At 43.8% G+C, this 13575-nt stretch overlaps 1 protein-coding gene across 1 annotated transcript; it reads left to right on the top strand.

The window, feature by feature from the left end:
- The first annotated feature begins 5955 nt into the window (after positions 1 to 5955).
- Positions 5956 to 11542, top strand: CCNG2 (cyclin G2). The gene is made up of 7 exons (XM_042872101.1): positions 5956 to 6111; positions 6525 to 6662; positions 7627 to 7877; positions 8041 to 8119; positions 8201 to 8299; positions 9161 to 9366; positions 9449 to 11542. Exons 1-7 carry the CDS (start codon positions 6001 to 6003, stop codon positions 9585 to 9587), a joined length of 1023 nt encoding a protein of 340 aa, XP_042728035.1. The 5' UTR covers positions 5956 to 6000; the 3' UTR covers positions 9588 to 11542.
- Positions 11543 to 13575: the final 2033 nt, after the last annotated feature.

The raw sequence follows: 13575 nt of genomic DNA, 5'->3' as shown, positions 1-13575 counted from the left end.
GATAATGGCTATCTCTATGCAAAGTATAGAAGACATTGTCCCATACAATTCAATTCTAGCCAAAGGCATACAAGGAGGTATGCTTAAGAAACCCTCTGGAAAGACTATAGCAGCGTGCCTACTGTAAAGTCATTTAACTCAACAGCTTGCTGGTGGTGCAGTCAGAAAGGTGACTGCTCTTTTTTCTTGGCTTAACTTTTAATGAATGATTTAAATTCCATTTAAGCAGAATCCATGTGATTTTGAAACTGCCTTTGGAAATTATGCACAACCACCTTTCTAAAAAAAAAAAAAAAAAAAAAAAAAAAAGAAAAAAACACCACACTTTTAAAAGCCTTAAGAAGCCTTAAGTACAACGTTGCCTAGAATTATCTTGTCAATTAAATAAAAGAACACACTTGAAATAAGTGACACGGATATATAGTGAATAAAACACACCTTCCAGTTACAAACTGTTATTAAGAGACCTTTAAGCAAACTGCTAGTTACGTGGTCATGCTTAGACAAGCACAAGGTTATTGAAACATACTTCCTTTCAGACAATTTAACTTGCACTGAAGGCAAATTATTGCCATAAAAGCACTGAAGCACGTTGCTTAGACATTTGGTGTAATGATTGGCTCCTAAAAGATTACCCTTGCTGCACAGCAATGTCAGCAGGAGCAGAACCAGGTCTGCATCTTCATCTGTCATTACAAATACTCCCTGTGCTGTTTGCCTGCAGGAAATTGATGTATGCATTTGATATTATTATTAAAAAAAAAAAAAAAAAAGCAAAAAAACAGGAAGCAATATTTTAATTGACTTTCAGATGGAATATAGATTTCTGCCAGTAGTTGTAATAGAAATCAGTGAGAGTGAGCTGGCTCACAAAGGAGCTGCAGTGGGACTAATACAAAGTGCACCTAAACTCACTCAACACAGAGATCATGAATAATAATTTTACTAACTGGGTAAGCAATCAAATGTGTCACAGACTGGGAGTCTTCCTGGGTTCCTTCCATTTTCCTTGTTACAAGGAGGGAAATTTGAACAAGGTGGGGCAGCAGTGAGCAACTATGAGCAGCAGAACTGCAAATACTCTCTACGCAGCCACTGGTGAAGTCATTGACATGTGCCTTACCCTTCTCATCTTTACCTGAGGGTTTGCCCTGATGTGTGCGTGAGGTTCCACCTTCCTCTTCTTTGCCAGAGCCATTTTCAATGCCCTGGAAATGAGTTTAGATAACACTACAGAAGTAAGTTGCACTGGCAGCTGTGCTTGTAAGGTTGGCAATTGTCTCCTTAATACCAGCATAAAATTTACAACTCCACATAGAGGTATCTTCATAAAAACATAGGAAAGAATTAGGTTCACTGAGTTGCTTTCCCCTTGTCTGGCCATTTTCTAGTGCTGCACTATGAAGGATGACGGATTTCTGTCATACCATACCAGCATAACATATACTGCTGTGCTCAGAGCCATGAGATAACTGATACGGGCCTTTCTGCTGAGTTATTCCTGGAACAAAATCCTTTCCTATCAGTGCAAATTATCAACTGAAGACTTGAATTTTCTTCCTGAAACAAGATTTTAACACTAGGCACTTGCTACAAGCAATTCAATTTTTACTTGTGTCTTGCAAGAGTTATACCAGCCATTGTATAGGGAACACAAATGTTTTCTAAAAATGATGTCTTTCCTCGCAGACTTTTTGATGCCTCTCTTCTAGTAACCTCTTGGAAGTCAGAAGTGAAGTTACTGTTGTCAGAGGGGACTCACAAAACCCTCTCGAGACAGTTTATCTCCAATGAAAGCAGATCATATATGCAAGGAAGAGAACCTTAAAGCAGCATTAGTAGATTGAAAACAGAGCTACTCTGAAGCCAAATGTTAATGAAGGCAGTGAAAACAGAGGTGCAAAGTAGTCATCTTCAGCATTGCAAGTCATCATTTCACCACCTCCAAAGGTCTGAGGCAGTTCCCTTGATTGTGAGCTGTAGTACTATGTATTATTTAGGCCTAGTTTATACTAAGAAGATTTGTGATGTAAGGTATGCCGATTCCCCTCTTCTTGTCCTAGAATTTCAACACAGCTGTGCTGGTAGAGGAGCACTTGTACATTGTGTTAGTTGCCCTTTTTCAGGAAACAAAGTATGTGGTATCAGTACATAGTAGCTTCATACCTTGAATGCATTCATAATGTTAAGTACAGAGGACTGTCTAAAATATACACAAATGATAAAGGCTTTCCCTACCTACATACTGGAGTTCTGTATATGACCAGCTCTGGATACAGACAGGGTTCTTTGCATCTGGCCTGTCCCATAAATGCAAGCTCATTTGCTGAGGGTGCCCTGCAGTCAGCTGCGTGTGCCAGGCCTTGCAGTTTAGATAAATGTCCACATAAAGAAACCGAGCTTCCAGGATTCCAGGATCACTGTGGGGATGGGTCTGAAAAGTGTGTCAGGCTGCCCATCCAAAAACATGTGAGCTTAGTCTTTGTTAAACAAAGCAATTGCACCTAAACAACAGAGCTATGCTGTTACAAGTGCTCTTGGGTAGACCAACTTGCATTTCCCTTTCTGGTAAGCTTCCTTTTGTTATGAAAGTTCCTCTCATCCAGCCATTAGCACTGTCAGATGTTCTGCCACATGTCGCTGCAGCAAAACAAAATCACCATCGCTAAAAGCATTTAGTCTGTTCTAAATTTATCCTGTCTCCATTGGTTTGTATTTGAATCTTGTCTGCTCAAAATATTTTCTGCTAAGTATAGCTCCCTTCTCCTGAGCAAATAAGTCGGGTCTCTTTTTTTCTGCACCCTCCCTTCCTACCTTCAACAGCTATTTTGAACTTGGAATAGGGTCACTGAGACATCTATGCTCTGTCTTTACTTGTCTCTGTATGCGCTCATATTGCCAGACAATTTTTTTCCTTAGCACCAGCATCATATTGTCTTGATTGGCAAGCTTGCACTCCTTCATTGAGAAAGCATGTAATAAATTTGAATAAATTCGTTTATTTGTGAATTCTGAGCTTGACCAACTGCCATTAGCACAAGGTGAAAAGTGAAATTGCATCCTTCTGTACTGAGGGCAGGAGCTGTACCATGGGCACATTTGCTCCTACTAGAGAATCAAGTGGCATTGTCCTGTAGGGGCTGCCAGATGAAAAAATTTTAAATTCTAGAAGACTTGTGAGACATTTTATCTCTGGAGCAGTTCCTTTTTAAAGGGCCTGGTGAGTGGAACCCATACAAAGGCTTCAGGTTTGAAAGCTTTTATCACCAGGATCTGGTTTCACTGCTTCTCAAAGCAACAGAATCTGCAAAATATTTCTGAGACACATAGACAAAGCCTTTAGATACATTTTCTAATATATGTATAAGAATGTGCACACTGAGGGTATTTTATTTCGTTAAAGGGTGTTTTATTTCCTTACAGGACCTACTTCTCTCCACTCTTCTAAAAAAGCAACCACACAACTGTCAAATATTTCCATGTAATTAAAATAGAGGGTTTTTTTGTTTTGGTTTGGTTTGGTTTTTTCCCCTAAGATGCATCTTAAGGAACTAAAAAAGAAAGAACAACCAGTTCTCAAGGCAGGGAAGGATGCTAGGGCTAATTTCATTTGACGCAGGCTCTCTTGGTGTTCCATGCCTTACTCATATTCTCAAATGAGCTTGAATTATGCTTGGTGAATATACTAAGTCATGCATGAGCAGTTGCCTCCCACGTCATTGCAGAAAAATGCATGTTGGCTAAACTGGACATGTTTTTCCCCTGGAATTAGGCTAAGTTCCTATTCATCATAGTGCAGCAGTTTGGTCTCAGAGAGACAGTCACAACTCCAGCATTTTTTGCCGACTGGATTTAGCAGTTCTGCTGCTTTCCTTGTGTCACTGCCCTCCTTCCCAGTATAACGGATTGCAGTAGGGCACTTAGGTTAATTACAAGCTGCTCTTTGTTTAAGTGGTTCAGACAAAACCATCGTTCCAAATGACCCCTTTCTTCTTACCTGGATGACTTGGGCTCTGAGTAAGGAAGTTCCATGTGTTGTCTGGAGTGCCAGTTACCACGTGTCCCTTAATTGTGAAGGTTTGTAATCTCATTTCATTTTGAAAACCTTCATACCAGGAGGCCCAGATGACATCTCTGATACAACTGGTGAGTCCAAACACAGCTATTCTTGATGAATTGCTGGGCACGCTTTGTCAAGTCAGAGTGGGAGATAGTTTATCAAAGCTAGGTAAAATATTACCATTTTAAGGAACAACTAATGCCATTTGATGGATTTAATAGGCTTACATCACAACAAATAAGGAAGAATTCTTGCTTTTAGTTTACAATTTGTCTTGCAAAATGTCCAGCTTTTAAGTTAAAGCTTTGCCAGAAGTTGTTGCTTACATTAGAAACTCTAAAGATTTTGTATGGTTTTCCCTCGAGTTTTAATTCTTTTGTTGCTGTTTTTGTTGCTATTGCACCAGTCTTCCTGGGCAGCACAAACCAAGAATTCCTCCTGAAAGGACAGCACTACTGCTCCTAACTAGAGGAATGTCACCGCACCTGCAGCTAAGGAACGTATAATTCTTCATTCACTGCTTTGTAAGTTCCCAACAATGTCAAGAAGGAACTGCTATTCTGTAAAGCACGACATGCTGGAGAATAAATAAAATATGTTCTACATATGACGCACTGAACAGGTTGCCCAAGGATGTTGTGGATGCCCCATCCCTGGAGGCATTCAAAGCCAGGTGGATGTGGCTCTGGGCTGCCTGGTCTGGTGGTTGGTGACCCTGCACATAGCAGGGGTTGGAACTAGATGATCATTGCGGTCCTTTTCAACCCAGGCCATTCTACGATTCTATGATTCATCCCTTTACACGATGTTGGTGAGTACATTGTTTCAATTAAGGATCTTCGGGGTGGTTTTATTATTGTTATTTTTTGCATGACCTCTCCCCCCTCCAATTACGAAAGTCCGTGTGTTTTAACAGACAGCCAAATTGGTACTGGAGCTACTCAGCCGTCAGCTAAGGGGCAGACAGGCACCAGCACAGGCACCAGCACAGCCGCCAACCACAAGCCACCCGCCGTGCCCTGCAGGGCCGCTGGCCATAGCACACGCCCGGCCCCGTGACGGTTGCTAAGGCCGGCAGCTGTAGGCGGGGCAGAGGTAGCGCTCTGCCGACCAATCAGGAGAGACCCACCCTCCCTCGGCGACCAATCGCCGACGGTAAACAACAGAACGCCATGGATTAGGAAGGGGAGGAGGAAGCACAGCCGCCAGCCAATCAGCTGCCGAGGAGTGCGGGCCAATCAAAATGGGGAAACGTTTGGGCGGACTTTTTAAAACCGGAGAAGACGGCACAAAGGTCCCGGGGCCCTTTAAAGGAGTGGTGCGACCCTGCGTTGTATCCCTCCGCTAGGACCCGGCGCTCCTTCCGAAGGAGCGCTGTTCTGTCCGGGCTCCGGTGACAGAACGAGCCGCTGGGTGATTACGGCGGATTCTGGTCTCCGAAGCCTTTCGGAGTTCCGCTAGGGTGCGCGGCTGCGCGCGGACTATTTTACCTCCGCGCGGCGCTTTGCCGACCGGGCCTCGCCGGGAGCGCTCCGCGCGTAGCCATCTGCATCGGCAGAACAAAAACACGGGGGCGGGGCCGCGCCGCCTCCATTTTGATGCGGGGCCGGGGCGGCGGCGGCGGCAGCGGCAGCGGCAGCTCCGCGGGGCCGGGGATGGTGTCGGTGCCGCGGGCAGTGCCGTGACTCGCTGCGGGGCGGCGAGCGGGGCCGGCCGCCGGCGGAGGCGCGGGCCGCCCTGCCTGGATGCGGTGCCCGCGGCGGAGCCCACCCGCGTCCGTGCGGTGACGGGAACCGGGCTCCCTCTCCCTGCCGCCGAGGAGCCCCCGGCGCCCGCGGTTCGCCTCCCCGGCGCTGTGGGATCGCCCCTCGGCGAGGGGCGGGCGCCCGGTTCCCTTTGTCCGCGTCTCCCGAGGCCCTCGCCGCCCGGCCGGCTCGGAGATGGGCAGCGAGGCGCTGCGGCTGTTCCGGCAGCTGAACCTCCATCTGGAGCTGGAGGGCCGCTTCCAGCCCCGTGAGAGGGGGCTCAGCCTCATCGAGTGCGCGGCCGAGGTGAGGGGCCGGGGGGCGGCGGTGTGCTGGGCCCGTGGGCTGGGTTTGGAGGCAGAGCATCTCGCTCCTCGACTGGTGGGGAGGGAGTATAAACTGGGTTTGGTCGCATCTTTCCTAAATCGGTGTGGGCACGGCTGTGAGCACTGTCATCTGGGAAGGAGTGTGTGCCCAGCGGTGTGGATGTGCTGCGTGTTGCATCGGTGCCAATGGGCATGGCAGTGTCCGTGCCCCTCGGGGCTGTTCCGAGCCTCGGGTGCGTTAAGTGGGGTTTTATTGCTAACAGAATAAAGAAAACAGAAAGTAATGGGAAGCATTTCTAGGCAGGCTTTAAGAAAAACTTACCTTTGACCTAACTGGGAGGCTTGGTAGTCCTCTCTGTCACTGCTATTACGTTTTGACTTTTCTTGCTGTAGAATGAAAACACTCTGTGCCCGAGACAAAGGAATGCTAAGGTGGAAGATCTCTGGAGTCTGACCAACTTCTTCGGTTTTGCAACTGAAACGTTTGTTTTGGCTGTTAACATCCTGGACAGATTCCTGGCTCTTATGAAGGTATTTGGGGGGGGAAGAGGACCTGCTGCAGTGTTTCTGGAAACACAGAGGTTCTGTCTGAACTTCCCTTATTAGCCAAAGGGGGGAAAGTTGTGAGTTAGGAGAGAACTGTGCTTGTTTAATTGTGTTATACCAAGCGCTTCTGTGTAAGGTTTGAAGTCAGTAGTTGTTGCATGAAATGTGGTGATATATTAATTTCTTTGTTATGGCTTCACCTCATCTTTAAAGATAAGTAGATGTAGAAGACCTAGAGAGCAGGAGATAATGAAGAACAAAATAAGCAATTTGGGTTTAAAATCTTGTAGGTACTGTGCCAAAACTTAAGCTTAGAGCTGGATCTAATGCCAAAAGATCATATTCTGGTTGTTCTTTTGTTTGTGCTGCTTTGTGGCAGACAATTCCAACAGAAATCAGTTGCCAATTACCAAGCTGGTAAAATTAATGCCTGGAGTTCTCTGGTCTGACAGTCTTCCAGGTTGTGTGAAACATTATCCTCTTATACGGCAGAGAATAGCAGGGGTAGGAGTGAGCTGTAGGGGGCTAGGACTGCCTAGAACAAGCTCAGACCGGATTTGTGTAGGCTTTAGCAGAGGGTAGGTGAGCACTGCCGGTTGGAGAAGTGAGGTACTACAGTTCTCACTGTAATTTCTTTGTAGTGTAATGAGGAAGAACAACTTCGGTAGAGGGTGCTTGGCTGTTGTACCTACCTTCAGTTCTCCTGTAACAGATTGATACTGCTTTATTGGCTGTGCCAGCTGTGTTTTGTTGAAACTGAAGTGGTGAAACACTTGTAATGACCGCAGTTGACTCAAACACCCCATCAAGTGTAGATGAGGAACTAAATCTCTGTTGAAATGCAAATATTTCAAAATTGCTCACCTAGGCTGGGTGAGCTGTTTATTTCCCTGTTTGATAAGCATAGCACAGTAGGTGGGAGGTACTCAGTGTTTCCTCTTATTTTTAGGTGAAACCAAAGCATTTATCTTGCATTGGAGTTTGTTGTTTCCAACTGGCCGCCCGAGTGGTTGAAGAAGAATGCAATATTCCATCTGCTCATGAGATTATCCGAATCAGCCAATGTAAATGCACTGTGTCCGACCTGAAACGGATGGAAAAGATAATTTCAGAAAAGTTGCACTTTGAATTTAAAGCTACTACTGCCTTAACCTTCTTGCACTTGTACCATACTATTGTACTCTGTCATACCTCAGAAAGGTGAGTTGAATTGCATGTTGATGTTCAGTTTGCAAAGGCGTTTTTAAAATGCAGCTGAAGAGGAAAATGATGTTGACTGAAGAGGAGGCTGCTCCTTGTCTGTGACTTCCTGACATGTTAATGCTTGTTGATATGAATGCTCCTTCTCTTGTGTGTTTTATAGGAAAGAAGTATTGAATCTTGACAAATTGGAAGCACAGCTAAAAGCTTGCAACTGTCGTCTTGTCTTTTCTAAAGCAAAAGTAAGTAGAAGTAGCTTTTCTTTGGCTTCCATTTAGGCTTCAATCAAAGTATGCTGAGCAGCATTTTTTTTGTTGTTATAGCCTTCTGTCTTGGCCTTGTGCCTTCTCACTCTTGAAGTTCAATCTTTGAAATCTGTTGAGCTGTTTGAGATACTTCTGCGTGTTCAAAAGCACTCAAAGGTAAACGTTTTGAGGTTAATTTTGCAGTTGTTGGGACTGGTATGGCTAATATTTGGTGTTAAATTTAAGGCACCTCTGTCAGTGTGCAGCCTTCAACAGGTAGTGTTTGGCATCAGCTAAAGCAAGCAATGAAACAGGCTTTCAAGCAAGTCTGAAACTCTTCTAATACTGTTTCATTGGTAGAATGCCAAATACAAGTAACTGCTGCTTCATAGTGAATGAGGTCAAGTAGTCATTGGCAACTACCTGACATGTAAAAGGATTACAGTTTGAAAACTAGGTTAAATGTGTTCTGTATTAGATTAGCAGTTCTTCTCATTTTACACATGTTCTAACAGGCAGCTGATTTAACATGTTCTAGAGAGGCTTCCATTCCATTTGTATGACCAGAATGTCTGCTGGGCTGGTTCTTTTTGCCCCAATAACAGAATTTGATGCTTCTAGCTGCATGTTGTAACTGGCCATAGTCTAAAACAGTTGTAATCAAATTGAACTAACCCAGTGCCTTGGGGGATAGAAGTAGTTCCTTAAAGTGTTTTATAAAGATGACATTATTACATGGCAGTAAAACATCTCTAGGTAGGACCCTCTTACATGGTCTTCTGTTAGTTTTGCTGTATGATGTCTCAAAATGGTTTTGGTCTCTGTTAAACAGCAGTTATTTCTCATTTGGGGATGATTTAAATGTTGACAACCACTGGCAGCCCAGCTGTTAATTCAGAGGCCTTCCTAGGAGGTGTATAGGAGTTCACCTTTAAAAGCATCAAACCTTTGAAATTTGGGTATCTCTTTCGTGAAGTCATTTCCTTAAGGTGGAGTGGCTGTATTTTGATGTAAATAGGTTGTTTCTTCACTTTTCAGATAAGTGATTGTGACCTGCTTTACTGGAGGGAACTGGTCTCAAAATGCCTGGCAGACTATTCTTCTCCTGAATGTTGCAAGCCTGATCATAAAAAGCTAGTTTGGATTGTTTCAAGGCGCACAGCCCAGAATCTACAGAACAGTTACTACAGTGTTCCTGAGTTGCCAACAATACCAGAGGGTGGCTGTTTCAATGAAAGCGAAAGGTTGGTTATACTTTCCAGGCTTTTAAATTGTGGGGTGTTCCCATTAGCTGGAAATGCTAATCTTTTCTACTGTTCCTTTTAGTGAGGACTCCTGTGAAGATATGAGCAGTGGAGAAGAAAGCCTTAGCAGTTCTCCTCCTAGTGATCTGGAAGGCACCTTCTTCTTTGAACTCAAGCCTAAAACAAAGTGGCAAACTCTTAATTCTCAGTCTTTGCATTAAGTCTTGATTGTAGTGGGTTAAGATTTTTAATGCACCCTAATCTTTTGGCAATAATAAATGGGATTGTGGTATTCTGTAAACTGTATTAAGGCAAGAGTTGCTGTGATACTACAATGCTTTGAATGCCTGCCTTGTGGTTTATGTTCTAATTCAGGTCTCATTCCAGCAAAAAAAAAAAAAGTTGATGTCTAGTTTTGTTGTCTTAGAGGATAAAGGCAGTCCTGTACCTGGTGCTCCTTGATGCTTAGCAGCTAACATAAGCAGCAGAGTGTCATGGCAGCAGTGGAAGCTGATGGCTTACTGGGCTGCTTAAACAGGTGATCAAGATCGAGGGAGGTAGGGTTTTTTCTTCCCTGTCCAGTTTTTGGTCCAAGATGTTGGTCACCTGTTTCCATCTGCCATGGAGCTGCCAGGATGCACAAGGAATTTGGGGAACAGGATCTGTGAGGAGAAGTTGAGGGAAGCGTGGGCTTCATGCAGCTCGGCCAAGAGGGTGTGTGGTAGGATTGAGCAGCGGTCTTCTAGTATGTAAGAGAGGGTTGCTGAGAAGATCATTGCAGTTTCTGACTGAGATGCGTGGAGCAAGTATGAGCAATGCCATGTATAAATTGTAATAGGAGGCTTTCAGTTAAAGCAATGGAAAACTTGTTCCATGGATGCAGTCAAGCATGGGATGGACTAAGAAGAGCTGTGTAGTCTTTGTCTTGGGAGGTTTTCAGGGTCTGATGTGACAAAACCTTGAGTGGCAAGATCAAAAATCGGTATTGGTGCTCCTGTGGGCAGGAGATTAGTGCAGAGCCCTCCTGTGAGGGTCCCTCCACTCTTCAGTGTTTTGTGGCTAAATCACATTGGCTGAGTGGAATTATTGCATATACAGTACCATGCTGAAGTGCTGATTCACAGTGAAATGGGCTTTTTGAATACTGAAACTGCTTTAACACTTCATGTGCTGTGCTCCTTTTCAGCAGGTTCTTGTGTATTTCAAATGTTTCTTATTTAAGGCTTAGTTCTTCATAAACTTTAGGAATCCCTGTTTTGAACTGAGTGTGCGGGGTAGGAGTGGAGGATTCTAGTCAATACAGACTTTTACTGAAAATGGTAGTATGTGACAGGGCTTTTCATATTTTCTTTAATACAAATTAGCTTATGCTGAAACCCACCGTGTGTTTATATTTAGTGTTAAAAAGTCAGCCCATACTATCAGCTTAGATTTATTGACACGGTTACTCTTGATATGTCTACGTTGCTTTTAGTATTTAACCCTTGTAGTTTATTTCAGTATATTCATGTTATTGATTGAGTCATAATCAGACTTGTTTGCATGCTTACGTGAAGCAGTTAGTGCAGGAAAAGTTGATATTATGCAGTAATATCCAGTAAATGTGATGTTGATGAAGTAGTTAATGTAATGGGCTTTTTTGAACTTATGGAAGCACACAAACTGAAGTGTGATTGCATTTCTCTGTACTGAGAATATGGCTAGGTAGTAAGCGGATGAGTTAACTCAGAATAATGGTGTGAAGTGTGGTGGTGCCAAAGTAGAAATGAAGGAGCAATCTAAAGGCTGTTTTGTAGATGTAAGAATTGTTTTAGGGTATGAGCGGTGCCGTAAGTCTGTAACTGTTACATGATTTCAGTTTTATAAAAATACAAAAAGTTTACAAAAAAATGTAAATAAAAATGTAAATTTAAAAAAATGTACAGGAAAAAAAAATTTAAAACAAAAAAATGAGCAGAAAATACTGTATTTTTTTACTTTGTATGTAACTTTTTGTAGGTATGTTGCATGTAGATATTAATTTATTGTGTACTCTGTATGATACAAATACTGTTCACTCGAACTTCTTACTTCTGCACCTGGGAGCTCCATTCTGAAATAGAGTACCTTGACTGTGTGATAAACCTACTGGGTCTTGTTTCACTTCAGAACAAAAATAAATTGTTGTATTTGTTAATTGCCATGACTTACAGTTGATTGTACCGGTAGTATATTTTGCTTCCTTTCTTCTTTGCTGTTTAACTTATGTGGCATCCCAGCTGCTGCTTGGATCCTCCAAAAGTTTTGATAAGTTCTTTGCAAAGAAAGAGGAGTCTTTTGTGTGCAGCTCCCTACTGGATGTGAACCTTTTCTCAGCTTTGCTGCTGTCTGTTTTGAAGGCTGCTGTGAGGTGTCTCTGCTTATCAACTCAGCTCTGCTATGGTGCTGGGATAAGTTCTGCAAATGGTCCACTTCTGCACCTGGCAAAGGGGATCTCCCATTAGAGGTGAAGTTAGGGCTCGTTACAGGATGAGTGTTCTGAGTTTCGCTGGATTTATGCTTGCAGCTATTCCAGTCTTCTGGATGAAGCTTGGTGTCTTGATGTCTGCATTTCTACAGTTAAAAGTACTTGTCTTTTACTTGGAGAGAGGGGAGGAAAAAAAAAAAAAGCTTAAACAATTTTGCTCTCATTCTGCCTGTCTTAGGAAGTAGTTCCGGTGTCCTCTGCAAAATAATGGATAAGAGGCCCTAAGTGGCTCTTGCTGGAAGAACTGAACGGGTGACCCAAGATCTAGATGGCTGAGATTGCTCAAAACATCAGCGTAGGGTGTGCCTTGGAGCTTGATCCAGATCTTCCCTTTTCTTTGTCCTTTTCTTTCTTGTGCAAGAGATGGAGAAGACAAAGGTGTTCCTTGAGTTGGGGCAGCTTGTTCTCCAGCTCTAAATGTTGTGGGGGGGAGACACAGGACCCTGGAGTGTTCAGTTTTCGGATTCTGGGGTTGGGTCTGGAGGAGAATAGGATGCTTATTGGCAATGTGTGTGGGAAGCACGGGGCTTGTGCTATTGTTAACATAATCCACTGAGAGCAGCAATGGCAGTTCTCAGGTTCTTCATGGCCTTCATAGTTACTTAAAATACAGGAGCACACTGAGGCTTTTCACTTCCCACATATGCTAGAAGAGGAATGGACACCTGATGTCTGAAAGAGCTCTATGAAATTTCCTTCTATGTTCTTTAGCTCACATGTATGACTAAAAGCCAATTACGTAATGGCTCTTGGCAATGTTCATTCTATCACTTGAAGCTTCCTTGCTGTCAGCCGTGACAACTTTGAACACGAGAGCTGCTGCAGCCAAGATTTTCAGCTCCTACTTCAAAGATGCCCACTCAGGTTGCTTCAGTACAGCAAGCGCCTTCCTTAGGCGCTGGCAGATTATTCACACAGCACGTAGGTGAGCTGTTGTGAGTGTGGGAGGCCACAGGCCTTGGGTTAACAACAGCTAATGAGATTGGTTTGTTCAATACAGCTTGGGGTGTGCCGTACAACTGCTTTTGAGTTGGTCCCCAGCATGAGAAGAGATTTGCTTGAGAATGTTGCTAGGCTTACTTCTGTGGCTTGATAATTTGGGCATCGCTTTGATTTTGCTGGGTCAGATAGAGGTGTATCCCTCAAAGGAGGCTTGCCTGGCTTTGTTCAAAGAATGGGTGGTTGCTCTATTTTTAACAGCAGAGCCATGTATACTTTTCAAATGCTGTTTTAGGCTTTCTTGCATTAGGTGAAGCTTTGAGCGCTTGCCATCTCAAGGGCTTAAATGCAGTCTCGTTTTCCTAACTGCATTATCACTGGGGCAGGTCTGGGTGTGAGCAGAAGGCTGAAGGGAAATACTTGTGTGAAAAGCATCGCTATGGGACTGCTTCTGGCTGTGCAGTTTCTGTATGAGCTCCAGGACATTCCTCTGTTCACAAAGCTTTGAGCCTTTGTGAAATAGTTACTGCCTAACCTATATCAAGTGTAGAGCTGGCAGTTCTCATCATTGTGGACCAGCCCTGGTTTGTGATGGGATCTCATGGTATTACACCGCTCACCTTTCAAGCCTGCTCTCCTGTGGCTTTAAGTGGGCTACAAGGGATTAAGCAGCGGAACAGCTTCTATTCTAGTGAATTGTCACATAATAATTAATAATGGGCTTTTGAGCAGGAAACTCAAATTCTTTACCACACAATTGAACA

This window comes from Lagopus leucura, unplaced genomic scaffold (assembly GCF_019238085.1).
Source record: "Lagopus leucura isolate 7727_CA_CO unplaced genomic scaffold, USGS_WTPT01 Super-Scaffold_100004, whole genome shotgun sequence".
Lineage (NCBI taxonomy): Eukaryota > Metazoa > Chordata > Aves > Galliformes > Phasianidae > Lagopus > Lagopus leucura.
The sequence above is the reverse complement of the archived record's forward strand: the minus strand, read 5'-3'. Positions and strand labels throughout refer to the sequence as shown.

What these genes read in the sequence shown, in the direction of transcription:
- CCNG2 (XM_042872101.1), top strand. Translation starts at nt 6,001, where the DNA reads ATGGGCAGCGAGGCGCTGCGGCTGTTCCGGCAGCTGAACCTCCATCTG. An exon ending in TTGTCTTTTCTAAAGCAAAA is followed by an intron (nt 8,120 to 8,200) that starts GTAAGTAGAAGT and finishes TTGTTGTTATAG; the next exon opens with CCTTCTGTCTTGGCCTTGTG. An exon ending in GTGTTCAAAAGCACTCAAAG is followed by an intron (nt 8,300 to 9,160) that starts GTAAACGTTTTG and finishes TTCACTTTTCAG; the next exon opens with ATAAGTGATTGTGACCTGCT.